This window comes from Apodemus sylvaticus, chromosome 1, assembly GCF_947179515.1.
Source record: "Apodemus sylvaticus chromosome 1, mApoSyl1.1, whole genome shotgun sequence".
In the NCBI taxonomy this organism is placed as follows: Eukaryota; Metazoa; Chordata; class Mammalia; order Rodentia; family Muridae; genus Apodemus; species Apodemus sylvaticus.
The window spans coordinates 207,635,417-207,661,604 of NC_067472.1; the positions used below are offsets into that span (position 1 = coordinate 207,635,417).

The 26,188-nt window shown below is 53.4% G+C and overlaps 1 protein-coding gene across 5 annotated transcripts in view; it reads left to right on the plus strand.

Moving 5' to 3' along the window:
• The window catches only part of Bicra (BRD4 interacting chromatin remodeling complex associated protein), a 76,116-nt gene that overhangs the window by 41,990 nt on the left and 7,938 nt on the right, over nt 1-26,188 (plus strand). For 2 of the 5 annotated variants that reach the window (XM_052172219.1, XM_052172218.1), the window contains 9 exons: nt 6,450-6,550; nt 8,739-8,784; nt 8,892-8,934; nt 11,780-11,845; nt 15,007-16,968; nt 17,348-17,524; nt 24,832-25,467; nt 25,642-25,822; nt 25,991-26,100. In XM_052172219.1, coding sequence (XP_052028179.1) covers nt 8,744-8,784; nt 8,892-8,934; nt 11,780-11,845; nt 15,007-16,968; nt 17,348-17,524; nt 24,832-25,467; nt 25,642-25,822; nt 25,991-26,100 — 3,216 coding nt within the window. In that variant the 5' untranslated portion in view covers nt 6,450-6,550; nt 8,739-8,743. The remainder of the gene's footprint in view (nt 1-6,449; nt 6,551-8,738; nt 8,785-8,891; nt 8,935-11,779; nt 11,846-15,006; nt 16,969-17,347; nt 17,525-24,831; nt 25,468-25,641; nt 25,823-25,990; nt 26,101-26,188) is intronic. The other 3 variants (XM_052172222.1, XM_052172221.1, XM_052172220.1) reach the window with 3 other exon arrangements.

Consider the following 26,188-nt stretch of genomic DNA (forward strand, 5'->3'; position numbering starts at 1 on the left):
CCCGGCCTGCTTCTCTGCTTTCCCAGCAGCCAGAGATGTGGCCGTCGTCGTGTGAATGGCAGCTCACAAAGGTCTTTGTTGTTGGAGCTAGCAGGCCATCCACGGAGCAACAGGCAGGCTTGTGTGAGTGAGAGCCGGGGAGAAGGAAGTGAGGAATGGGGTGGGGTGCTTGGCGTGATGGGACGCTGCAGGTGGATGGACTAACAGCAGCTGTGACGCAGTTCCGTGCACTCCTTGCGGAGGACATACGGGTCACTCACCGTTCTGGGAAATGAACAGTAGCCATTCTTTTGTGTTTACTGGAGTCTTTGAATTCCTGATCCCGGAGAAGGCTGGCTCCCTGCAGCTCCCGATGACCACGCAAAACTCCAGTTGCATTCCGGGTGGAGGAGGGATCCTCGGGCTTTCTGAAGGATACCATTACTGCTCTTCTCCCAGACGGCTTGCAGTTGGCAGGCCTGCTGGGGAGGAATCAGAGCTTCAGAGTCGTGGGGTCTGAGTTCAAGTTCTGGCCACAATGTGGTTAGGACCCAGTGTCCTCACCCCACTTCTTTTACTGGAAAGCGTGGCTCAGTTTTGCTTCTTTGTAACTGACACTCTGGGAGGACAGGGCTTGCACTATGCCTGATGTCCCGGACACGCCTGGGCAGTGTGGGCTCAGTGGTAATCTGTTAGCTTTGGTTAGGAGAGATACTGTACCAAGTGAGACCTGGGACTCAGTCACTAACGGAGCAGCAGTAATGAGTGGGCCCCAGTGTGTCAGCCCGCCTCGCCTCAGCAGACAGAGGCCTAGGAATGAGTGAGCCCAGGTCTCTGCAGTTACAACGCCAGAGATTTGGCTGCCTGGGTGAAGTCCCAGGGTGTTGACAATCGCTTTGTCATATGTCCACTCTGTCCTGAGACCGAGGCAGAGCCACATTACCATGGGTTCCATCTGTGTCACGCAGCTCGCCTGCCCAACTTCCCACACACTGGCCAGCGGGTGCTGCTGTTTGGGGTCAGTAGCTTTGCATACATTGTTGGCTCCGTTGCTTTGTCAAGAGGTTTTAAGCAGAAGGGCTGAGCCGGGAAGGGCTGAGCCGGGAAGGGCCGTCCCTGGGTGAGAACCGCTGGCCACGTGCCCCTCCCTGCTCCAGCCGTGAGCCTCTCAAGCATCCTTTACCTCTCTCTGGTTACACGCGGCATTTAATGATGCTCTTTGAACAAAAGAATGAGCTTGTCTATTTAACATCCACTGTGAATTCACTTACTCACTCTCTGCACTCTGAGCCTTGTTCTAGCACCACAGGGTGGGATTTAGGGATCTCAGACAGAGAGAGGGCTACAATCCCGCCCACTTGGTGAAAGGGGAGGCCATCAGACATGGGCTAGCAGATCCTATTGTGGGTTTTATTTTGCTTTTTTTTTTTCCTGAGGGGGCAGAGATGATTACTTTTTGTTTGTTTGTTTATTTTTTGTTTTTGTGGGGTTTTTTGTTTGTTTGTTTGTTTGTTTGTTTGTTGTTTAGCCCTGGCTGTCCTGGAACTCACTCTGTTAGACCAGGCTGGCCTCCAACTCAGAAATCCGCCTGCCTCTGCCTCCCAAGTGCTGGGATTAAAGGCATACGCCACCACTGCCCGGCTGATGATTACATTTTTTATTCATTTCACTTTTACATTTTATGTGTATGAGTGTTTGGCCTGTGTGTATGTCTGCGTAGCACATGCATGTAAGGCTGGAGTAGGGCCTGGAGTTACAGATGGTTGTCATCTGCAGTGTGGGTGCGGGGAATTGAACCTGGGTGGTTTGGAAGGTCAGTCAGTACTCTTGACCGCCGAGTCATGTCTCCAGGCTCAGTCTGATTTATCTACATGTACACACATGTAGGGGGTGGTCAGGCTTTGATGGCTGACCTGATTCACTGAGCTCTCCTGCTGGCCTCTTCTTTTTCTGAAGCAGGCCCTTGTGCAGTCTAAGGGGGCCTTGACCTCACTATCTGCCTCAGGATGAGCTTGAACCCTTGGTCCCCCTGCCTCCCGAGTGCCGGGCTCACAGGCCACCAGGCCAGCTCTGCACCTCTTTTTAGCTTTCCAAACTCAAGGTCTGTCTGCGATGGTGGTTCTCAGCCTTCCTAATACTGTGGCTCTTCGATATAATTCCTCATGCTGTGCTGACCCCGAGCCAGAAAAGTATTTTCGTTGCTACTTCCTAACTGTAATTTTGCCACTGTTATGAATCGCAATGTAAATATTTTGGGAGCTAGACATTTGCCGAAGGGGCTGTGACCCACACAGAGGTTGTGAACTGCTGATCTATGTGTTCAGGTCAGAGCTTCGTGAATGTCCCATCCTACAGATACACACTACAGCTGATTCATCTATCCGTCCATTCATGGCCACTCAGACGCGGTGGTGGCCTCTGCTGTACCAATCCCTATTTAAGACTTTTGATTTCTTTGCACATACACCCAGAAGTGGAGTTACTGTGCTGACTGCTAGTGCTATTTTTAATATTCCGAGGAACTGCCAAACCCTACCCCAGCAGCCAACAGAGTTGCACTCTCTCCAGCAGCGAGCCAGGGCTCCGGTTTCCCATAGCCCTGCCAGTACTTGCTGCTTCCCAGCTTCTTCGTGGTAGCCTCTCTCAGGGGTGTGGGGCCTTGTCTCCTTGGGGCTTTGAGTGCATTTCCCCCTTGATGCGCCAGTCATGCTGGGTATCCTTTTGTGTGCAATTGGCTGTGTGTTTTCTCTGGAGATCATCCCAGGATCCTTGTGCATGCTAGGCGGGGCTCTCTCACTGAGCCACGCCCCCAGCCCCCTCACTGGGGGATTCTGGGGAGGGGCTCTCTCACTGAGCCACGCCCCCAGCCCCCTCACTGGGGGATTCTAGGCGGGGCTCTCTCACTGGGCCACGCCCCCAGCCCCTCACTGGGGGATTCTAGGCGGGGCTCTCTCACTGAGCCACGCCCCCAGCCCCCTCACTGGGGGATTCTAGGGAGAGGCTCTCCCACTGAGCCACGCCCCCAGCCCCTCCCTGGGGAACCATATCCTTGCCCTCTCACTCCCCCTCCCCCTCTTCCTCTTCCTCTCCCTCCTCTCTCTGGTTGGAGACCAGAGAACAACCTATAATATCACCTGTCCTTGAGACAGCTTCTCACTGAACCTGTAGCTCACCAACACATGAAGCCACCTGGCCAGCGAGACCCAGAAATCCTTTACCTTTGCCTCTCTCATGCTGAGGTTGTAAGTGGATGACACCACACCCAGACTTTTATGTGAAATAGGTGCTAGTGATCAAACTCGGGGCCTCATGCTTGCAAGGCCCCACTTTGCCTAACTGCGCGCTCATCCCCAGCTTCCTCTCTTCCCGCCCTCCCTCCCTCCCTCTCCCCCACCTCTTCCTTCCTTCTTCCTTCACACGACTACTACAAAGCTAGGTGTGGTTGCACATGCCTTTAAGCCCAGCACTTGGGAGAGAGAGGTAGATGGAGCTCTGCCAGTTCCAAGACAGCCAGAGCTACATTGAGACCCTTGTCTCAAATAAACAAAGACCTGACTACTGCCAAGAAGATCCAAACCAGTGAAAGTCAACAGTTAGCCATGCCGTGTGGCTGCTCTGTGAGGCAGGATGATCGTTGAATCCGAGAAAGCAAGGCCAACCTGGGGAACGTAGCAGGTGGTCCACCCTTGTAATCACAGCACTTAGGAGGCCGGAGCAGAGACCGCCATGAGTTCGAGGCCCCTGTAGTTCACGTAGTGATAGCAAAACCGGACCAAAGGTGTGTGTGCGTGACGGGGGAGGAGTTAGAATGAGGCAGGTGCGTCTCGGTGAGTTCAAGTACCTCACAGGCTGTGTAGTGAGCTCCAGGGTGGCCAGGGCAGCAAAAATGAGAGCCTGTCTCACAAAAAGAAGGAAAAAGAAAAAAGAAAATGAGCCAGTTCATGCAGGCCCGAGCCTTTAATCCAGCACGCAGGAGGCAGAGGCAGGTAGGTCTTTGAGGACAGCCAGGGGCTACACAGAGAAACTCTGTCTCTAAAATTAAATATACACACACACATGCATACATATATAATTAACTATTTTATATATAATTTTATATATAATTATGTATGTATGTACACCCACACGCACAAACAAAAGACAAGACTGGCAGACTGGCTCAGCAAGTAAAGGTACTTGTCACCAAGACTGATGACCTGAATCTAATCGCTGGGACTGAGTCCCCATGTTGTCCTCTGACCTCCACACATGCTGTGGTACGGAGTGTGCGCACACCCCACCTCCACCAATTGCATAAGTGTAAAGACGAAATGAAAATCAGTTTTCGCAGAGAACTCAGTGTTTCCCCTTAACTGCCCTCTGGGAACCCATGTGGAGACAGTTGTCTGCAGAGCTTGGGCCAAGCCAGAAGCAGGGTGCAGGGTGGTAACAGTGAAGCCACCGTGGGATTGTGTTAAGGCCTTGCAGACCCCTTGTCATCTGTCACAGGCAGCATGCCTGGAGCCCAGGAGGCAAGGGTCTGTGACAGGTGCTGTGTCTCCATCGAGAGGGGTCGACTCGAAGGTGACCTAGCCAGAGCTGTTGTCTTAACTCCCCTGCTGTGCAACTCCAGTTCTGAAGCCACTGAGAGAAGGCTGAGGGTCCGGGACCGTTAGTGGGAGTTGGTTCTCTCCTCCTTCCATGTGGGTTCCCTTTGTTTGAACTCAGGGCACCAGGCTTTATCCACTGGGCCGTCTCACCACTGTGCTTTTGTTTCTTGAGACATAGTCTTGCTGTGTAGTCCAGGCTGCCCTCAAACTCACCATCCTCCTGCCTCTGAATTCTAGGAGACGCGATCACAGGTGTGGGTCACTGTGCCTGTCTTGTGTGGCCGGACATCTTATTTTCTGATGAGTTCCTTGTTTGAAGTGTCCCCTGGACACCTGTCAGCCACAGAGGCTACAGAGTAGAGTGCCTGGCAGGGAGTCGGTGAATGAAGTGAGCTCCACTGGTGGCGCCAGAACATCTGAGATACTACCGTGCCTTTGCCACAAACCAAGGCCCTGCATTGAGTGGTCGATGGAGCAGCTGTGACCACAGGCCTGCAGGAGCCAGACCCTTTATCCCCCAGGACACAAATGCCGTGCTTCCGGGACTTTTGTGGCTGCTTAATACAACACAACTGCTTCAAATAATAATAATACAACACAACTGCTTCAAATAATAACTGACCATAGAGCCAGAAGTTCAGGTACCCACCATTAATCTCATCCTTTAGAAGCAGAAGCAGCCCTTTATGAATTGCAGGACAGCTAGGGCTACATAGTGAGGGCATGTTCGACCCTTATCCCCTAGCCCTGCTCCCCACTCCCAGAAAAAGGATAGACTCTAGAAGGCTGGTGGTGTGACAGCTCAGTGGTAGAGCCCCTGCCTAGAATCCCCAGTGAGGGGCTGGGGGCGTGGCTCAGTGGTAGAGCCCCTGCCTAGAATCTCCCAGGGAGGGGCTGGGGGCGTGGCTCAGCGGTAGAGCCCCTGCCTAGAATCCCCCAAATGAGGGGCTAGGGGTGTGGCTCAGTGGTAGAGCCCCTGCCTAGAATCCCCCAGTGAGGGGCTGGGGGCGTGGCTCAGTGGTAGAGCCCCTGCCTAGAATCCCCCAGTGAGGGGCTGGGGGCATGGCTCAGTGGTAGAGCCCCGCCTAGAATCCCCCAGTGAGGGGCTGGGGGCGTGGCTCAGTGGTAGAGCCCCGCCTAGAATCCCCCAGTGAGGGGCTGGGGGCGTGGCTCAGTGGTAGAGCCCCTGCCTAGAATCCCCCAGTGAGGGGCTGGGGGCGTGGCTCAGTGGTAGAGCCCCGCTTAGAATCCCTCAGTGAGGGCCTGGGGGTGTGGCTCAGTGGTAAAGTGATCTCTTCAAACATAATTATCTGGGTTCACTCCGTGGAACGAAGAACTGGGTATTTTATATTAAACTAACGTATCAGTAAGTGATGTGTGTGCACACCATAGACCTCGTTTTTCTAATAGTCTGTAAGATTGCTTTGTGTGACTTTAAACTTGTGGTTTCCCATCTTTCTTCCTCCTCTCTCTTTTAGTTCCCCCTTTAAAAACTTACTAATGGGCCTGTCCTGGTGGGACACAGTAGAATCCTGGCTGGGGCTGAGGTGGCAGGATCTCAGGTTCACAGGCCAGCCTGGGCTACATGATTAGTCTCTGTGTTAAGTAAGCTAGTTAATAATGGTTCTTAGTTGTAATTCAGTTTAGTAGCAGTGGTTGTCTACTTTTTAAGTTGTTTTAAAACAGAATCTTCTTGTGTGGTCCAGGCTTACCTACAGTTCTCTATCCTCCTGCCTCAGCCTCCCGGTGTCGGTGTCAGGATTATAAAACCCATGCTCCCTCATCTCTCCACGTCTCCTCCTCTGTCCTCCCTCCCTCTCGTCTCTGTCCCTCCATGCATGTCTTTTCCTCACTCACACCTTCTCTCCTTTCTTTCCACAGCTGGCCCCACAAAGGACATTATCAAAGTCCCCAGCCTGGGGCCCTGCATAGACCTGGAGTGGCCACCCCACCCTTCCCTTCATGATTCGTTCATAGCACAGGTAACCAGGAAAGACCCCCCCAGTTCACTCTTGGAGGTGCAGTTGTTCCCCTGGGTACTTGTGGGGCCCACTGACATCTGACTTGCAGAACCTGGGTTAGCGGCCTCCTTTAGTCCCTCCTCTCCAGCCTGAGTTGCCATGTACAGCTAGCTCTAGGAAGGATGTCCCTCCAGCTTTACCTTTTCTTTCATATTCTATAATGAGACAATGTGAGTGTGGCTCAGTGGTAGAGCCCTCCCTAGAATCTCCCAGTGAGGGCTGGGGGCGTGGCTCAGTGGTAGAGCCCCTGCCTAGAATCCCCCAGCGAGGGACTGGGGGCGTGGCTCAGTGGTAGAGCCCCTGCCTAGAATCCCCCAGTGAGGGGCTGGGGGTGTGGCTCAGTGGTAGAGCTCCGCCTAGAATCCCCCAGGGAGGGGCTGGGGGCGTGGCTCAGTTACAGAGCACCTGTGAGGCCTACAATAATGACAAAGAAAGGAATGGCCAGGACGATAGTTCAGTTGGTAAGGGAGTTAGTTCCCTCTGTCCTTAGTATAAGTTTCCTTACACGACTGGGGAACTGTGGTCTGTATCCAGGCCATGGTATTTCAAGGGAAAGGCCAGCACGAGGCCAGTGGATCGATGCACTGGAAGAAGGGAAGGATGAGTGGGTTGGCCTTGGCATTTCTAAAGTGAGTGCATAGAAGTAAAAAGACAGTGGAAACAGAGAGGCACTTAGATGCACAAATGGATCTGTAATAGGAGAGTCGGATACGAGGACAGATGCTGGAAGGATGGAGAGGAGGGGACAGAGGCTTAGAAAGTCAGGTGGACACTGAGGACCTGAATTTGATTCCCAGAACCCATACGAAGAACAGGGCATGGAATCTCAGCCTAAGGCTAGCTACCTAGTTAACCTAGCCTAATTGGTGAGCTTCAGGCCAATGAGAGACCGTGTCTCAAAAAGGCGGACAGTGTGGAATGTGGAGGGCCCTTTGGAGGAATGTTTTAGGGCTGAGGGGATGTGGCTAGATCTCTGAAGGAGCGGGTGGCTGCGCGGCAGGCAGGAGTTTGTATGTTGGGAGGCAGATGGGAAAATGCAGACAGCATCCATTCCTCCTGGGGTGCAGGGGTGAGCAGCCTCTTCTTCCTCGCGGAGGCTGACCACGCTAACCTTTGTCATGGGCTCTGACAATGCTAGCCAGTGGTGAGCGCCAGATAGCTCCAGACAAACGTTAGCCGTCCGCATCCTCATCATTCAGCTGTGGAGGCCACGCCCACACTGTCCTCTCTGGCCCAGCCTTGTGACCCTCCCTGCTCCTGCCGCCTCAGTCCCCACCGCCATACATCATGCCTGTCACCTGTCTTTGCTTGAGCCACACTGCATAGGTCTAAGGGGTCCCCCAGGAATGTGGTGGCCCTTTCTCTTGCCCTTAACCTACACCCCTCCCTTGCTCTATCCCACTGACACTCAGGACAGGCCCCTGCCACATCTTACGGACCACAGACTGTACTCAGCAAATAGGACCGTGGGCTGTGAAGTGCACAGGCTGGGGGACATGGCTGGCAAACTCAAGCTGAAGCCTGCCCAGAGGGAGTCTGGTGGGAGCCACAGGGTCTCTCCACACAGGCCTGGCTGGTCTCGAACTCATAGACATCCTCCCAAATGCTGGGATCAAAGATGCAGGCCGTCTTACACCCAGCAAGTTTGGGGTTTGACTCTGAGCTAGAGTGTATAAGTCAAAGTGGACTGGTGCACTGGGGATCGGACCAGATGTGCTCCCTAGGGTTCATGCATGTCCAGTCTACTCACTGAAAGATGGCGCCCCCAACTCCTCACCCTTAAAGTGGGGGTGCCATGTGTATGCAGCTGGACCTCTCTGCAGCACTTAGCGTAAGGCCTTTGCCCATCAGAGACCTTTTCGTCTCAATTGATGTCACCTCATCATCACTGTCGGATGTGTGTGTGGAGGGGGGTTGGGCATGAGGACGGAAGTATAGGAGTGCTGCCCCATCCCTGGTCAGGATTTCTGTGGGAGGGTACCTGGGAGGTGGTCCTTGTACCCCTCCATCTAGCTCTGTGCGCTCCAGCAACAGTTGCTCTGACCCCCCATTCCCTCCAGGCGCCACCCTGTGAAGGGGCAGCTGGGCCTTAGACTGCTTCAATCTAATCGTGTCTCCCTCACCCTCTTCCCACCCCCACCCCATCTAGTGGAAATGGATGATGAGGATGGGAGATGCTTACTAGACGTGATTTGGTGAGTAACGGGCTCCCCCCACCCACCCATGCCCGTCTCCCACACCCCTCCCTTCCCTCCACTCCTCAGCCCAGCTCCTCAAGGTCTCTCTTCCCTCTCTCTTGCAGTGACCCTCAGGCCCTCAATGACTTCTTGCATGGATCCGAAAAGGTAAGTGCCAGAGGCATGGAGGGGCGTTCCTGGGGCGTGGGGCTGGAGGATCCAAAGGAAGGTCCGGGTCCCCTAAGTCGTCTGCCCTCTTGCTTTGTCATCTTCCTGGTTAACCCAAAAGGTCAGTCGTTTAAAAAAATGCTCTGACCTCCCCTACCTCCAGGCACCACCCTGTGAAGGGGCAGCTGGGCCTTAGACTGCTTCAATCCAATTGTGTCTCCCTCACCCCCAAGACAAGACACTCAGTGTCTTCCTCTGGCCTCCATATGTCCACCTGCATGCACATGTGTATAACATGCACGTGCACAAACACACACGTGCAGAGAGAGAAGAGAGAGAGAGAGAGAGAGAGAGAGAGAGAGAGAGAAGAAAAATAGAGCCCAAAGCTGGAGAGCTGGCTCTGCAGTAAACACTGCTGGCTGTAGGCTGGGTGGTGGTGGCATATGTCTTCAGTCTCAACACTCAGAGCCAGGGGATCTGTGAGTTCGAGGCCAGCCTGGTCTACAGAGCAGGTTTCAGGACAGCCTGGGCTACACAGAGAAACCTGGTCTTAGAAAACAAAACAGAGTGCTGGCTGATCCTGTAGAGGACCCAGGTCCAGGGGATGCCACCGTCCTCTGGCCTCTGATGACACCAGTCATGCATGCCATACATAGACATACATACATGCAGGCAAAACTCTATATACACATATTTAAAGAAAATAAAGATCCCCTTTATCTGGTGTGGTCACTCTGAGGTGGTGGCTTAAAGATGCACTCTGTCTAGCAGGGGTAAAATAGAGAGAGATGCTAAATTCACAACTATTATGAGACAGCAGGGAGTACTTTAGACTTGGCTAGGTGATTTTATTTTATTTTTTATTTGTTCGTTCGTTTGTTTGTTTATCGTGAGGCAGAGTCTCTCTTTGTAGTCTTGGCTGTCCTAAAACTTACTAGGTAGGTCAGGTTGGCCTTGAACTCACAGAGATCCACCCACCCTGCCTCCCCAGTGCTGGGATTAAAGTCACCTGCCACCACACTTACTCTGAACCTGACCTTGGGAACTCAGATTTGATTTGTGTCCCAGGAAATCTGGGGAAATGTGGCTGTCTGGGGGGACCAGTGTGGAATGAGAGATTACCCGCACATGGTGACGTCGCGCCTATTTGTTAAGCTTTTGCCTTGTTGGGACTCTGGGTCAGGAATCAGCTGGGTGGTCCTGGCTCAAGGACTTCCCCTGTGGTCACAGCAGTCTGTATATAACAGGACACGCAAGCATCCAGGGCAGTGGTTATCAACTTGTGGGTGTGACCCCTTTGGGGGTTGAATGACCCCTTAAATAGAAGTTAGTCAAGACCATCAGAACATACATTGTGGTTCATAACAGGAGAAAAATTGCAGTTATGAAGTAGCAACAAAATAACTTTATGGTTGGTGGGTCACCATAACTTGAGGAACTTAAAGGTTGACGCCTCAGAGAGGCTGAGAACCGCTGTTCTCTGGGCTTGGCTGGAGTCCACTGTGTGCTTACGTTAGCTCCCTCCTGTGGCCACTGCCAGGAGGCTCCTTTCCCACGGACCCTCTCTCGCTGTTTAAATGTCCTCAGGAGATGATAGCTGAGTTCCCTTGTCACAGCCCATGATAGAGAGCCAGGAGGAAGCCACAATACCTTTTATGACCTAGTTTCCTGAGTCACACTTGGGAGCGGCTAAGAGCGAGCGAGCCCTGGCACCACATAAAATGAGGCATGGTGGGGCACACCTGTAATCCCAGCGCTCGGGAGGTAGGGATGGGACATCAGAAGGTTACCTCCAGCTTTAACGGCTAGCGTGTCTGAGGCTAGCCTGGACTACAAGTCCTTGAAGAAGGGGGAGGAAGGAGCCACCACTCCAGTGTACACTCTAATGGGAGAAGTAAGCCGTGCCTCTTACGTTCTTTTGTTAAAAAACATGTTCTTTTATTGAAATAGGAAGTAAAAACATTGTATGATAAAATTTAAGATTTACATGGAAAATATTTCTGACAAAATAGAGGGGATAGCTAGAAATACATGTTCAAATCGACAATTTTCATGGAAAATTAAAGCGTAAAGTGGTAGACAAAAAATATCCCTAAATTAGTTGAAAAAGGAAGTAGAAACATTTTATGATAGAATTGAAGATTTACATGGAAAATATTTCTGATAAAATTGTAGAAAAATGTAGAAAAACATGTTAAAATTGAAGATTATCATGGAAAATTTTATATAAAGGAGAGGCATCAACGTGCTGAGTTCTCAAGAGTGCAATGGGATGGTAGCTCTGAGTACGGTATATACGGTAGAGGGAGGCGTGGCGTGGCGGTGCTGCCTTAAATCCCTCCTGCCCCCTGGGAGAGGCTGGTGGGTCTCTGTTATCTATGTGAGGCTCAATTCAGGGGCCAAGATTCCCCAGGACTCAGCAGGTCCTGTCCCCTCAAAAGCACACGCACAACTATCTATTACATTAGAGAGAAGGGAGAGACTTGTAAGACGCGTGGGACAGGTGTCGTGAGCAGGTGTGTCATTGTCACAACCCCTCTCAAGGATGTGCTGTGATTTCCGTGCAGGAGCCCAGCTTGGGTGCATACTAAGAGGCCAAAGTCCCAAGATCAAGGCAGGCACGTCAAGGGGGTGGAGTCGTAGAAACCAGGCAGAGGACTTGACATTGACTGGACGTGCCCTGGGTGGAAAGCCTGCATCCAGCCCCATTCTTCGGGACAGATGCTCCTATGTTTCCTCCGTGCCCTTCTCCTTTTGTCTCAAACCCAAATTGCTTTCTGCTCTAGAGTCTGCTCCTGCCCTGTTTATGTTTGACCTTGGGTTGGCTGGGGGGTTCTCATTGCAGCTGGACAGCGATGACCTCCTGGATGCCCCTGTGGAGGCCCAAAGTGCCTTCTATGAAGGTCCTGGGGTAAGTGGCTGGCCACTGGTCATGGCCTCTACTGCTGGAGCAGAAGAAGGTGCAAGGTCAAGCCTGGACATGCCCTGGGTTGGGGTTCAGGAACCAAGCTGCCCCACCACCCTGGCCATAGAGAGGGGCCGAGGCTGGCAGACTCTGGTGCTTTGGGTAGATACCATATGAGCCTGGGGGAAGTGCTGTCCCTGGTGGCTGCAGAGAGCACTGAGCATGTAGTCTGTGGTGACCGCCAGACCTTCACTTGCTTCTCTAGATGTGTGGAAGGTGCATGCGAATGTGCATGCGTGTTTGTACATGTGGAGGCCAGAGGCCGGCCTTGGGTATCATCATCACTTCCCAGGGACCGTCCAGCTTGTGTTATGAGGCTCTCCCACTGCTCTAGAACGCGCCACGGCTGGCCGGCCAGCCAGTCCCTCATGTCTTTCCTGTCTCTGCCTCTCTACCACATGGTTTACTGGATCCTCCAGCTTTTAAAAATTATTTTATCCTTATTATATGTTAATGATTTGCCTGCATGTATGTCTGTGCATACCTGTATGTTTTCTAGAGATTTATTTATTATGTATAGTGTTCTGTCTGCATGTACACCTGCAGCTTAGAGAAGGGCATCAGAGCCCATGACAGATGGTTATGAGCCACCGTGTAGTCGCTGGGATTTGAACTCAGGACCTCTGGAAGAATAGCCAGTGCTCTTAACCTCTGAGCCGTCTCTCCAGCCCCAGCCAGTGCTGAGCCACTTCAGCTCTACCTGGCTGTTTTGGGGTGGGTTCTGGGGATTGTCAGCCGTATGAGGCAAGTCCTTTCCTTGTTCATCTCCCAGCCCCCTCTTTCCCTTTTCCCCCTTGCTACTTGGCTGCTCCTGCCCTCATTTCTTTCCCTGGTCCCTGTCATTGTCCCTGATCACTGCCATCTTTTAACATGTTGCTTTATGAACCAACCGTAATATTCCAAATAGCCTTTTATCATAATGATTAGGTTTAGAAAACCAGCTTGGATTTTACAGACCCGTTTGCAGCAGTGGCCACTCTGTCTTGTTATTTCAGACCTTTATCGAAGCTTATGTATTTTGGTTTTCTGAGATAAGGTTTTATGGGATCCTGAACATCCAGAAATAGACTAGGTAGATGAGGGATAATCTTTAACTTCTAATCCTCCTGCCTCTAGCGTCATGTGTTCAGATTATGGTCATGCCCCACCAGCCTGTGCTGAGAAGGGAACCCAAGTTCATGCTCTCCGGGCAGGTACCCAGGCCCCACAGCCAGCTCCAACTCTGAATCTCTCCTTAATCTGACTCTGAGTTGGCATGCCTTTGTATTGTCTGTGACTCTCTGCACAGTATGCCTCTCTAGCTGTTTGCCAGCCAGTGTGGTCACACTGAGGATGGCCCCAGGGGCCCCCAACCCCAGTTGCTGTGCTGTGTCTCTGTTTCCCCCAACCACCTGCCTCATATCAAACTTTGGAGTCAGACAAGTTTTGTGTCACATGGATCCTGTGGTGACCATATGGGGCCTGAGGGCTGGGTCATTATGTGGTGTATTACCCAGAACTCCTGAGAAAGTTTACTCTTCTTTAAAAAAAATAAAATAATAAAATAAAATAAAATCAGGCATGGTGGCGCTTGCCTGTGATCTCAGCACTTGGAAGTTGGAAGCACGAGGATCAGGAGTTCAAAGTCATCCCTGAGGTCTGGAGAGATGTCTCAGTGGTTAAGAACACGGGCTGCTCTTGCAGAAGAATAGGTTTGGTTCCCAGCACCCACATGGTAGCTCACAACTGTCTGTAATACCAGTTCTAGGGAGCCTGGCTTTCTTCTGACTTTCATAGTTACCAGGCACATATAGTTGTACCTAAATACACTTAGGCACACATATACACATAAATACTTAAAAAAAAAAAAAAGTCAGCTTGGCGATGGTGGCGTATACCTTTAATTCCAGCACTCAGGAGGCAGAGGCAGATGTGAGTTCAAGGCCAGCCTGGTCTACAGAGCAAATTCCAGGACAGCTATAGAGCAAGTTCAAGGTCAGCCTAGGCTACACAGTGAGTTCTAATCTAGCCTGGATAAAGATCATCCTGAGTTATGTAGTCGTCTTGAGACCAGCCTAGACTACATGAGACCTTATCTCAAAAGAAGAGACTCAGAGCCCATTTGATAGTACCTACCTTTAATGCCATCATTCAGAGAGAGAGAGAGAGAGAGAGAGAGAGAGACAGAGAGAGAGAGACAGAGAGAGAGACAGAGAGAGAGCTATGAGTTCAAGGTCAGCCTGATATATAGTATATAGCAAGTTCAGAGATAAGATTAAGTAGAGTGACCTTGTCTCAACCTCCCCCTTCCGAAAAGAAGAAACTCATTAAATCCTCTTGGTTTGTAAGGGGTATTGGAACCACAGATGGGTATTGTGGGTCTGTCTCTGTGACTTCAGTTTTATTTGTTTGCTTGTTTTACTTATTTCGTATGTGTCTGTGTATGTGTGCATGTGCACATGCTTGTACACACGAGTTTACCACAGCATATGTGTGGGGGTCAGAGAGCATCTCTCTGAGTCAGGTTTCTCCTCCCACCTTCTGGGATCCAGGGATCTCACTCAGACTGTCAAGTCCGCATGCAGTCACCTCTGTGATCATGTCTGCTGAGCCATGGTCCAGTTGACTCTAAAAACTGCGGGCAGATCTCCATGAGTCCAAGGCTACCCCCTGGTCTATATAGTAAGTTGTAGGTCAGCCAGGTTACGCAATGAGGCTCTTTTCTTAAAAAAAGAAACACAACTTTTTTTGCCTATTAATATGGTGTACGTGTGTGTGTGTGATCCTTGAGCGAGTTGGGATACACACATGCCTGTGTGGGGGGCTACGGGCAGTTTTAAGATGTCAGAGTTCCCTCTTTCTGCACTGGGAGCTGGGGTAGAATGCGGCTCCTCGGGATTGTGAGAGCAGTGCTCTTACCGAGCCGTCTTGCTCACCTTATCACCTTCCACGTATAGGTGCAGATGGGGAAACTGAGGTCAGGTTAAGCACCTGACCTCGGGTTGCACAGTGGAGCCAGGGTTTGGTCTGTGCCCGTCACTTGTAGATGGAACTTTTTGGATTGTGGGGGTCTTGAGACAGTGTCCCTTTGTTAAGCTCAACTCTTGCCTTCTTCCCTTGACTTCCAGCTCCATGCGCAGGAAGCGGCCGGCAACCACCTGAACCCCGAGCCCAGCCAGCCTGCCCCCAGCGTGGACCTGGACTTCCTAGAAGATGATATCTTGGGCTCCCCTGCGGCAGGAGGAGGTGGAGGGGGCGGTGGGGGCCCAGACCAGCCCTGCGACATTCTGCAGCAGAGTCTCCAGGAGGCCAACATCACAGAACAGACCCTGGAGGCTGAGGCTGAACTGGACCTGGGCCCCTTCCATCTGCCCACCCTACAGCCCGCTGACAATGGGGCAGGTGCTACCGGAGCTGCAGGAGCTGCTGCAGTGACCGCAGGACCCCAGGCTCTCTTCCCAGGCAGTGCGGATCTGCTGGGGCTGCAAGCCCCACCCACTGTACTGACCCACCAGGCCCTGGTGCCACCCCAGGATGTGGTCAACAAGGCCCTGAGCGTCCAGCCCTTCCTGCAGCCTGTGGGCCTGGGCAATGTGACCCTTCAGCCCATTCAAGGCCTCCAGGGCCTTCCCAATGGCAGTCCTGGGAGCGCTGCAGCAGCCACCTTGGGTTTGGCACCTATTCAAGTGGTGGGCCAGCCCGTCATGGCTCTCAACCCGCCCACCTCCCAGCTCTTGGCAAAGCAGGTGCCTGTCAGTGGCTATCTGGCGTCCGCAGCTGGCCCTTCAGAACCAGTGACACTGGCATCTGCTGGCGTGTCCCCCCAGGGAGCCGGCCTGGTCATCCAGAAGAATCTTCCAGCCGCAGTGACCACCACACTCAACGGAAACTCAGTGTTTGCCGGCACAGGGGCTGCCACCGCAGCAGCCAGTGGGGCACCCTCGGGACAGCCGCTGGCGGTGGCCCCGGGCCTTGGCACGTCACCACTGGTGCAAGCACCGAGTGTGATTTTACACAGAACCCCTACGCCCATCCAGCCCAAGCCTGCAGGGGTACTGCCCCCCAAACTCTACCAGCTGACACCCAAGCCCTTCACCCCTACGGGGGCCACCCTTACCATCCAGGGTGAGCCAGGCACCTTGCCCCAGCAGCCTAAGGCCCCCCAGAACCTGACTTTTATGGCCGCAGGCAAAGCTGGCCAGAACGTGGTGCTGTCTGGCTTCCCGGCACCGGCTTTGCAGGCGAATGTATTCAAGCAGCCACCAGTCACCACCACGGGGACAGCCCCGCCACAGCCACCCGGGGCCCTCAGCAAACCCATGAGCGTCCACCTCCTCAATCAAGGCAGCAGCATCGTGATCCCAGCCCAGCACATGCTGCCCGGCCAGAACCAGTTCTTGCTGCCGGGCACCCCAGCCGTCCAGCTCCCCCAGTCACTCTCTGCCCTGCCTGCCAACATGGGGGGCCAGATCCTCACCGCCGCAGCACCACACGCGGGCGGACAGCTCATTGCCAACCCGATCCTCACCAACCAGAACCTGGCGGGTCCGCTGAGTCTAGGCCAAGTGCTGGCACCCCACTCCGGGGCACACAGCGCTGCACACATCCTCTCTGCAGCTCCCATCCAGGTGGGCCAGCCTGCCCTCTTCCAGATGCCTGTGTCGCTGGCTACCGGCAGTCTGCCCACTCAGAGCCAGCCAGCTCCCACTGGCTCCACAGCCACCACCGTCCTCCAGGGCGTCACCTTGCCTCCCAGTGCTGTGGCCATGCTTAACACACCTGATGGGCTAGTGCAGACCTCCACCCCGGCTGCCACCACTGGGGAGGGCACACCCGTTCTGGCTGTCCAGCCTGCCACCCAGGTGCCCCCTGCTGTCACCACTCCGCTGCCCATGGGTCTCCAACAGCCACAGGCACAGCAGCCTCCACAGGCCCCTACTCCACAGTCGGCCTCCCAGCCTCAGGCCAGCCCTCCTCAGGCCAGCCCAAGCCTGGCAGCCAGCCCAGAGAAGATAGTCCTGGGGCAGGCGCCCCCCGCGGCCGCAACGGCCATCGTCACTCAGGATGCCCTCCAGATGTTCCTGCCCCAGGTATGGGGGAGCATTGAGGGAGGGAATGAGGTCGAGCGACGAATAGCTGAGCTGAGGTAGCTGGTGGGGATTCTCGGGGATGTCCACAAGGTAGGGCAGACGGTAGCCCGGAAGGGGCATACTTGGTGATCTCACAGACGCGAGAGGATCTCCGTGAGGGTGTACGAAAGAAATGAATGGGACAGTGAGTGGGGGGTGGAACGATGGATAGGCAGACAGGTGGAACACGGGGTGGGCAGACAGAGGTTCCGGGGTCTGCCTGCCCTGCACCTCTTGTCCACCTACTTGTTCCCCATGAAGTTGAGTGGGGGTGGCAGACTCAGATGGGAGCCTCTGGCCTCTGGGGCCCTTCTGACCCTGTGCGGGTGGCCCCTTGCAGGAGAGGAGCCAGCAGCCCCTCTCTACAGAGGGTCCCCACCTCTCGGTGCCTGCCTCCGTCATAGTCAGCGCCCCGCCTCCTGCCCAAGACCCAGCCCTGGCCACGCCCGGCACCAAAGGAGCTGGCCTCGGCGCTCAGACCCCCGACAGCCGGGCTTCCCCAGCTCCGACTCCCCAGGTAGATGCACCGTGGCAGCCTGGCCTCCCTGTGCAGCTCCCCGCTCGCTCTGCCTCGCCTGCCTCTGCCCTGCTGCCTTGGGAAACACGCTGTCCTCTGTTCTTCGTGCTCATGTCCCCTGAATGTCTCCTAGCCACAGTGCACATTCGCGATCAGGGAGAGTCCAGCTCCAGACAAGCACATTAAGCCACAAAGGGATGGGGAGTGACCTACCTGTACTGGGTGAAACAATTCCTTTACATCTCAAAACATACTGAAGTCACACCTGATGGCACCTGTCTGTAACCAGTACTCAGGGTGGTGGTGGTGTGTGTGGGGGATAAGATCACAATATCAGGGTCATCCTGGGCTACATAGGGAGTTTGAAGCCAGCCTGGGCTACATGAGACCCAGTCTCTACAACAACCAGAACCATACTGAAATCCTCAGCTTCTCCTGAACAGGGCTCTTGCGTTTCCTTTTCAACATTGGCATGACCATGACCACTTGAATGCTCTGTCTTCCTGCTTTACAAAGTGCGGTGGAATGCTGTGTGTGTGACCTTGTGTCTGTTGTTTAAACTTGACCTCAGTGGTTGCTTTTTATTGTTTCACATGACTGGGTAGTAGACCGTTGTGTGGGTATGTAATTTTTTGCAAGTCGATGGGCTTCTAAAGTCACTCCTGGTTTTCCTTGTTATAAAAAGGCCATGGATAACAGCTTTGTGTGGCCTTTTGCAGCATAAATTATTTTGTGGTCTGAGGTTTTGTTTTTTTGTGTTTTTTGGAGGTTTTTTTGGTTTTTTTGGATTTGGTTTTTTCGAGACAGGGTTTCTCTGTATAGCACTGGCTGTCCTCGAACTCAGAAATCCGCCTGCCTCTGCCTCCCAGAGTGCTGGGATTACAGGCATGCAACACCACTACCCGGCCTGGTCTGAGGTTTGAACTGAGAGTTTTGTGCATGTTAAGTAGGCATTCTGCCACTGAGCCACGCCCCCAGCCCCTCACTGGGGGATTCTAGGCAGGGGCTCTACCACTGAGCCACGCCCCCAGCCCCTCACTGGGGGATTCTAGGCAGGGGCTCTACCACTGAGCCACGCCCCCAGCCCCTCACTGGGGGGTTCTAGGCGGGGACTCTACCACTGAGCCACGCCCCCAACCCCTCACTGGGGGGTTCTAGGCGGGGGCTCTACCACTGAGCCACACCCCCAGTCCCTGGTAGGTGCTAGGCAAGCTTCTCCTACTGAGATCTATCATAAGCCCATTGAACATTTTCCTTTTGAGACAGCGTTAACTTGCTAAGTTGACCAGCTAAGCCTTTATCACTGTTCTGAGTTGCTGGGCTCACAAGTGTATTCTACCACACATAACTTAGAATAAGTTCTGTAAACTGAATTTTCTGTGACTCTAAAAGATGTCTGGCTTTCTACTGTAATGCCCTCTCCAGGCTGCCCTCTGTGGACTGTTTACCTTGTCAGCAGTGCGGTTTGCTCCTGCCTTCTTCCAGCCTTGCTAGTATTGAAGTGGTCAGCTAGTTGTTTAAAAAAAAAAAAAGTGCCTTATATTGATTTTTTAAGTTGTATTTCATCTTATTATTAATGAAATGAGGCAAATTTTTTATACATTTAAGAACTGTTTGTTCTATGAAGCTGTCTCTAGCCTTTGCCATTTTCCAGTGTGGGTTCCTGGTCCATTTCTTGATTTGTAGACACTCTTTAGATGTGAGGATAGTGAGCCTTCAGATCATATAGTGGGGAGGGTATGGATGGCAAACGCGGGGTGGGCTTGGCCCTTAGACAGCCATGATTTTACATATAGATTGCCTGTCATGGAAACTTGAACATGTCTAAAATCTTAGGAGTTTGCTTGTGTCTGCCGTAGGTGTAACTCCGTGTGGGTCTGTGCACTTGGGTCTGAGGGGTTGGATCCCCAGAGCTGGCGTCACAGACTGTTGTGACCCACCTGATGGTGGGTGCCGGGGAAGCAGCAGTGCTCTTAACCACTGAGCCAGATGCCCAGCTCTGTCCTTCTGTACTTTATAAATGCTGGCCACAACCCATGACTGTCCTTAGCTGCAGTGCATGTAGAGGACAAGCCATGGTTGAGGAGTGAGCGCTCTGGCATCTGCTAGCTTCTGTGCATCTTGTCTCTCTGCACCAGTTTCCTCACCACCAGGTGAGGGTGCTACTGATTCAGCGTCGTTGTAGGGATAGGGCAGTGCATAAACTCACATATCTGCGGGAGGGTTCTCTTTTCTTTCTTTGTCCTCCCCTGAGACAGGGTTTCTCTGTGTAGCCCTCGCTCTCCTGGAACTTACTCTGTAGACCAGGCTGACCTCAAACTGTTCTACCTGCTGCTGCCTCCTGAGAACTGGGATCAAAGGAGTACACCACCACCGCTCAGCTTTCTTGCTAGTTTTTATATGCGATGTTCTTATACCAGGCCTGACCAACACCAAGACAGCTCTTAACCAAAAGGAGCCAGGTAGCTGACTGTGGTGGTTCATACCTGCAAACCTGCCTGTCCCCTTGGGACTCAAAGGCTGGAAGACTTGGGGTTCAAGGTCATCCTGGACTTCAGAGTGAGTTCCAGTTTAGCCTGCGGGCCCTGAGACTTAGCAGTCATGGCTCGAGCCTTGAATCCCAGCACCTAGAAGACAGAGACAGACAGGGTTCTGAGTTCAAGACCAACCTGGTCTATATAGTGAGTTCCAGGCCAGCCTGGGCTACATGAGAGTCTTGTCTCAAATCAAGAAATAAGGAAGGTATTGGGCAAAGCTGCAGTCCTGTAAAGGCTTGTTGAGGTTGGTGAACCTGTCTCCCAGCTCAGCCTGTGTGGGCGTCTGAAGGGACAGGTCACAGCAAGCCATGGTTGGCTTCCACATAACACATGAGCAGTGAGAACCAGCTCTGGGTGGGAGTTGAATCCTGCTCATGGCATAGTCTCAGAAATGACATATGATCACTGGTCGCAAAAACTAATCCTGGGGTGGGGATTAAATATAGGTAGGTGGCAAGGGCGGGGTGTTTTAGAAACTCATGGTGAAATTTTTCTTATGTGTATGGGTGTTTTTGCCTGCATGTGTGTGTGTCCACCACTTATTCCTGGTGACCACAGAGACCAGTGTCAGACTCCCTGGCACTACAGACAGGTGTGAGCTGTTGTGTGGGTACCAAGATCAAACCTTAGTTCTCTGGAAGAGCAGCCAGTGCTCGTAAAAACACCTCGCCACCTCGCCAGCCACTCTATCTTCTCCCTGTGCCACACAGGGTCTCCCTGGCTAGCCCTGGCTGTTTAGGAACTTGATCTGTAGACCAGGCTGGCCTGGGGTTTATTGATCTGCCTGCCTCTGCCTTTCTATCATCCTTTAATGTTTGCCTTTTTAAAGAATATGAACTCTCCCCCCCCCCCCCCCCCCCCCCGCTTGTATCCTTTGATCCAAGGTCGTACGTGTTACCTCTTGCCCATATGATTTTAGTGCAGCGTTATAGCCCTGGGGGAAGTTTCCTCTTCCTTTAACTATTGTGTCAGCCAGATACAATACGTCTAGAATTGAAGTGCTTCTGAGGCTGTGGCAAAAGGATTACTACAAGTGAGAGGCTAGTTATACTGTGCGAGCCATCTCAAAAACAAGCAAACAAAAAAAATCCACATTGTACTGTTAGCAAAGCTAGCAAATTTAGTGCGTACAGAGGACTGCTGCTTCATTGTTTTGCACTCCAGTTGATATGTTTTAAATTTATTTCATGTGTCCGTAATTCTGTAGAGAGCCTGTGCACCTGTGAAGGTTAAGAGTCTGTTCTCTCTCCCCCCTCTTCTCCCCCCTCCCCCCACCCCGCAGTGTAGATCCCAAGATTTGAACGTGGGTCTGTAGGCTTGTGGACAGGCTAAAACATCAACCCAACGTTTAGAAACTAGTTTAAAGGCTTGCTCAGCCAGTCTTGTTTTATATAGGTCTTTCACGCCCCCTTGTGGTCATTCCCTGGAAAAGCATCTAGGGTAGTGGAAAGAACTGGACTTTTCTTGGGCATCAGAACACAAATTTGCTCTCTTACTCTGGATTATACTGTGGGTTTTATATTCTTATTTGTAAATAAGACCACAGTGGATATCCCTGTGAGCAAGGGTGGGGTTGTCTGTCTGTCTTCCTTCCTTCCTTTGTTTCATTCTCAAGATTTATTTATTTTTATATATATAGATATTTGCCCACATGCGTGTCTCTAAGTCACGTACATAACCTGGTGCCTGGTGCCCAGCAGGTTCAGAATATACAATCCAATCCCCTGGAACTGGAGTAAAGAAGGGTTGTCCTCCGTGTGGGTGCTGAGACCTGAAGTGGGGTCCTCTGGGAGAGCACCCAGGGCTCTTAACTGCTGAGCCATCTCTCCAGCCTTTTTTATTTATTCTGAGACAGTATCTCCCGTTTGCCTAGGCTAACTGTAAACCCACTCCTGTAAACCCACTCCGTAGCCCAGGCAGGCCTTGCGTTTCCTCTTTGTTATCTCTAACCCTGTTTTCCTCTCCATTTCCCCCCAGGGCATGCACATCTAAGCACACACTCTTCCACTGAGTTACCACCTCAGACCCTCTTCTGTTTTTATAAATAATTCTGTTGCTTTTATTGATATCAGTGCAGGTTTGTACCCTTGAATGAGTTTGCTAAGGATATTAGAGATGTCGAGATGTTAGAGATGGTTGGGAACTGCCGGGTTTGGGTGCTGGACCAAGTCTGAGTCCTCTGAAAGAATAGCAAGCACTGCTGAGCCATCTCTCCAGTCCCCCTTTATTCTTTGGGGGGAAATTAAGCCGGGCAGTGGTGGCGCACACCTTTAACTCTGTCACTCAGGAGATGGAAGCAGGTGGATTTCTGAGTTCAAGACCATTGTGGTCTACAGCGTGAGTTCCAGGACAGCCAAAGCTATACAGAGAAACCCTGTCTCGATAAAAGCAAAAACAAAGGAAAGGAAAGGAACAAAAGGGTGACGCATATTTGTGGCAAGGTTGAGTAAACCAACCAAAAAATATCCCTAAAGGGAACTCACAGCAGTCATTACTCCAGTTCCAAGAGATCCAGTGCCCTCTTCTGGCCTCTGTGGGCTAGACCTACAGGCAGGCAAAACAAAAAATCCTTAAAGGGCCTCTGGACGACATCCCCGCCCCGCCCCGCCCCGCCCCGCCCCGCCCCGCCCCGCCCCGCCCTGCTCTGCTTTGTAGACTCTGGTTCTCAGATACTTCTGCTCGTCACTCTCCTACCACATCCCTACACCCCTTCCAAATTTTCTGTGTTGCATGTTGCATAGTCCTGGAGAAGCAACAACTAAGATAAAAGTTTCTTTTGTTTAGCTGAGGGTGACCTTGAACTCTTTCTTAATCCTCCTGTCCCAGGCTCCCAAGTGCCACTGTGCCCTGGAACCACTGTGCTGGGCTGATGGAGTGCTGCCGATCTAACCCAAGTCTCGGTGCATCGTAGACAGACAGGCTACCAACTAAAGCACATTCCCAAGGAAGTGAAGCTTTGAGAGTCCCCCAGAACAGGTCGCCTTGTGCAGGACTTTCAGGGACAGTCCCTTTTGTTCCATTGGCAAGCCCAGAGCTGTTAATGTACTCTCTGCTCGGAGCTGGCGGCGCTGTGGGGATGGGGACTGGTGCCTTGTTCTAGTTTGCTATGGGTGTATTTTGCCTCTTAGTTGCCAGAAGTTGATCAGTGCTGAGCTTGGAAGGGTTGCTCAGTGTCTGAGAGGTCAGATGCTCTGGTGACTGACTCGGTCCGGGCAGTAAAGCTACGCTGCAGATCACCTCTCACGGTACAGCGATGGCTCTCAACCTGTGGGTCATGACCTCCTGGAGGTTTCACAGGGGTTGCATCTCTGATATCCCGTAGATCAGATATTTACATTCATAACAGTAGCAAAATTGCAGTTATGAAGCAGCAACAAGATATTTTTATCTGGGGAACTGTCTTAGAGTTGTGGCATTAGGGAGGTTGAGAGCCGTGGGCATAGAATGGGAGTCCTCGGGCTTTCTGGTCTTGGGTCTTCATGTGTGCCCTTGTACACGTGTCTGGGCACGTGCGTGCCACAGACTGTGTATGGCAGTTAGAGGACAACTTGTGGGACTTGGTTCACTCTTTGCACCGTATGGGCTCTGGGGATCGACTCCGGTCATCAGACTCCGCAGCCCGTCTTTATCTGCTGAGCCATCTTACCAGCCCTTGTCCTCAGCTCTTACCCACAGCTTCCCGTCGGTGGGTGGGGTAGTTCTGTGAGGCTGTGAGCAGGGCTGGAGCCCTGTGAGGACCTTCAGGCCACGCTGTGCCTCTCCTTGGTGGCAGACCCCCTCTCCCTCTGCAACTGTCAGTTCTGCCCACTTACCTGTGAGGGCACGCCACGCCGTGAGACATCCCATCAGCCAGTGCTGCTGGCCTGGTCCATGCTGCGGGTCACTGTCCAGATGATGGCCCAGGCTGGGGCGCACAGCTGGCGCTAACTGGTTGCACAGCACCTGCTGAGAGGTCATGACTTAAAGATGACAGTTTCAAGGGGGAGGACTGTGGCTGAGGACTGTGATCGAGGCCTGCGTAAGAAAAAGGACAGTGTGCTGGTACAGGTGCAGGCTGGGCGGTACTGCCGATGGCTTGGGCACCGTCTGGAACTGCTATACACACATGTATACACAGGTGGCTGGGGCCGTGGGCACACTGAGACAGACCGGAAAGAGAGCCCAGGTTCCAATTGCAGTGCCCAGAACATCCACCCAACACACCCATCCCCCACACACCCATTTCCCCACGGCCGGCCATTCCTCTTGCTTCTGGGTCACAAGACCTCCCACTCTGGCCAGCAGCCACATGTCCTGAGTGGCGTCTATGTAATGTCATGCGGGCCCCTCCCTGTGCTACGTTCCCCTTGTCTCCTGCTCAGCAGCTTGTGGTGCCCCCCGCCCCCCCAACGCCCCCCATCACTGCTTCCTCTGCCTCTGCTGCTGCCGCCAACGCGCACACCCCGTAGGGCTTGCCTTCGTCTGCCGGATGGGGGCGCACATGGGACCTCACAGGGAAGATCAGAGGGTGGGGGAGGGTGGGGGAGGCATTTGGGGAGAGAGGTGTGTGTGGGTAAGGCTGCAGGGGCGCTGGGTGAAGTGAGGAGCTGGGATCCTGCCACAGGCAGGGCTAGGATAAGCAGGGAATGGGGCCTCCAGATGGGATGATTGAAGTCGGGGTGAAGGGCGGCTGGGGTTTTTTTTGGGGGGGGGCGGATTTTTCTTGGGAAAATGGAAGCACCCAAGGATGATAAGAGTCTGACTTTGCCTCCACCTCCGTCTCCTACACAGATCCCTGCAGCTGCTCCGCTGAAAGCCCCCGGCCCCGCCTCCTCCCCATCACTACCTCACCAGGCCCCCCTGGGAGACAGTCCCCACATGCCCTCCCCACACCCTGCCAGGCCCCCTTCCCGCCCACCCTCGAGACCCCACTCACGCCCTCCGTCCCAGCCCCAGAGCTTGACCTGCCCACCCTCCGAGCCCACCCTGCACCCTTGCCCTCCGCCCCAGGGTCCCCCAACTCTACCTGGCATCTTTGTCATCCAAAACCAATTGGGTGCCCCCCCACCAGCCAGCACCACAGCCCCCACGGCCCCAGGCCCACCCCAGCCCCCTCTGCGACCCCCATCCCAGCCTCCAGAGGGCCCACTGCCCCCAGCCTCCCACCTCCCTCCTGCCTCCACCCCCTCCTCCGTGGCCTCTTCCTCGGAGCCTTCTACCAGGTTGCCAGTCCCCACGCCCCCTGACTTCCAGCTCCAGTTCCCACCAGGCCAGGGACCCCATAAGTCCCCTACCCCGCCACCAGCCCTCCACATGGTCCCTGAGCCCACAGCTCCTCCCCCTCCACCACCTCGGACCTTCCAGATGGTAACTGCCCCCTTCCCAGCGCTGCCCCAGCCTAAAGCACTTCTGGACCGATTCCATCAGGTAACCATCAGCAGGCACACCTGACTCCCCCCCCCCAGCCCGCTCGCCCCCACCTCGAAACTGGCCCCTTGCCCTTCCCTGCCTTGCCTGATGTGAGTCCACACCCCTCCTCAGCGCATCTGGCCACCCCACTGTGATCCCGTGCCCCGACCCTCACCCACCTACCTTCCTCAGGTGCCATCGGGGATTATTCTCCAGAATAAGGCTGGGGGTACTCCCGCCACCCCACAGACATCCACCACCCTGGGGACCCTCACCAGTCCTACTGCCTCTGTGCTAGTCAGTGGACAGGCACCAGCTGGGACTCCTGCCGCCTCTACCCATGCCCCAGCCTCCACTCCTATGGCCTCCACAGGTAGGGTCCCTCCGGGTACCGATAGGTAGAGGAAGGAGGGTGGGGCTGCCCAGGCCTCAGGAATGAGGCACTGTCAGGAGAGCTGCTGCGGGGCGGGAAGGGGGCTCACAGTGGAAAAGCCTTTGTGCTGGTGACCCCAGGAGCTCTCCTTTCCTCGCCCCACCCCAGGCCTCCCTCCTCTACTTCCTGCCGAAAACAAAGCTTTTCCCAGCAACCTTCCAACCCTGAGTGTGGCCAAAGTGACTGTGGCTGGGACAGGGAAGCCCCCAGCGATGCAGGTAAGTAAGGAACCTCAGAGCAACTGGGGATCGAAGAGTGAGCTGGCAGGAGAGATAAGGATAGGACACGGGGCAGGGGCAGCCAAGA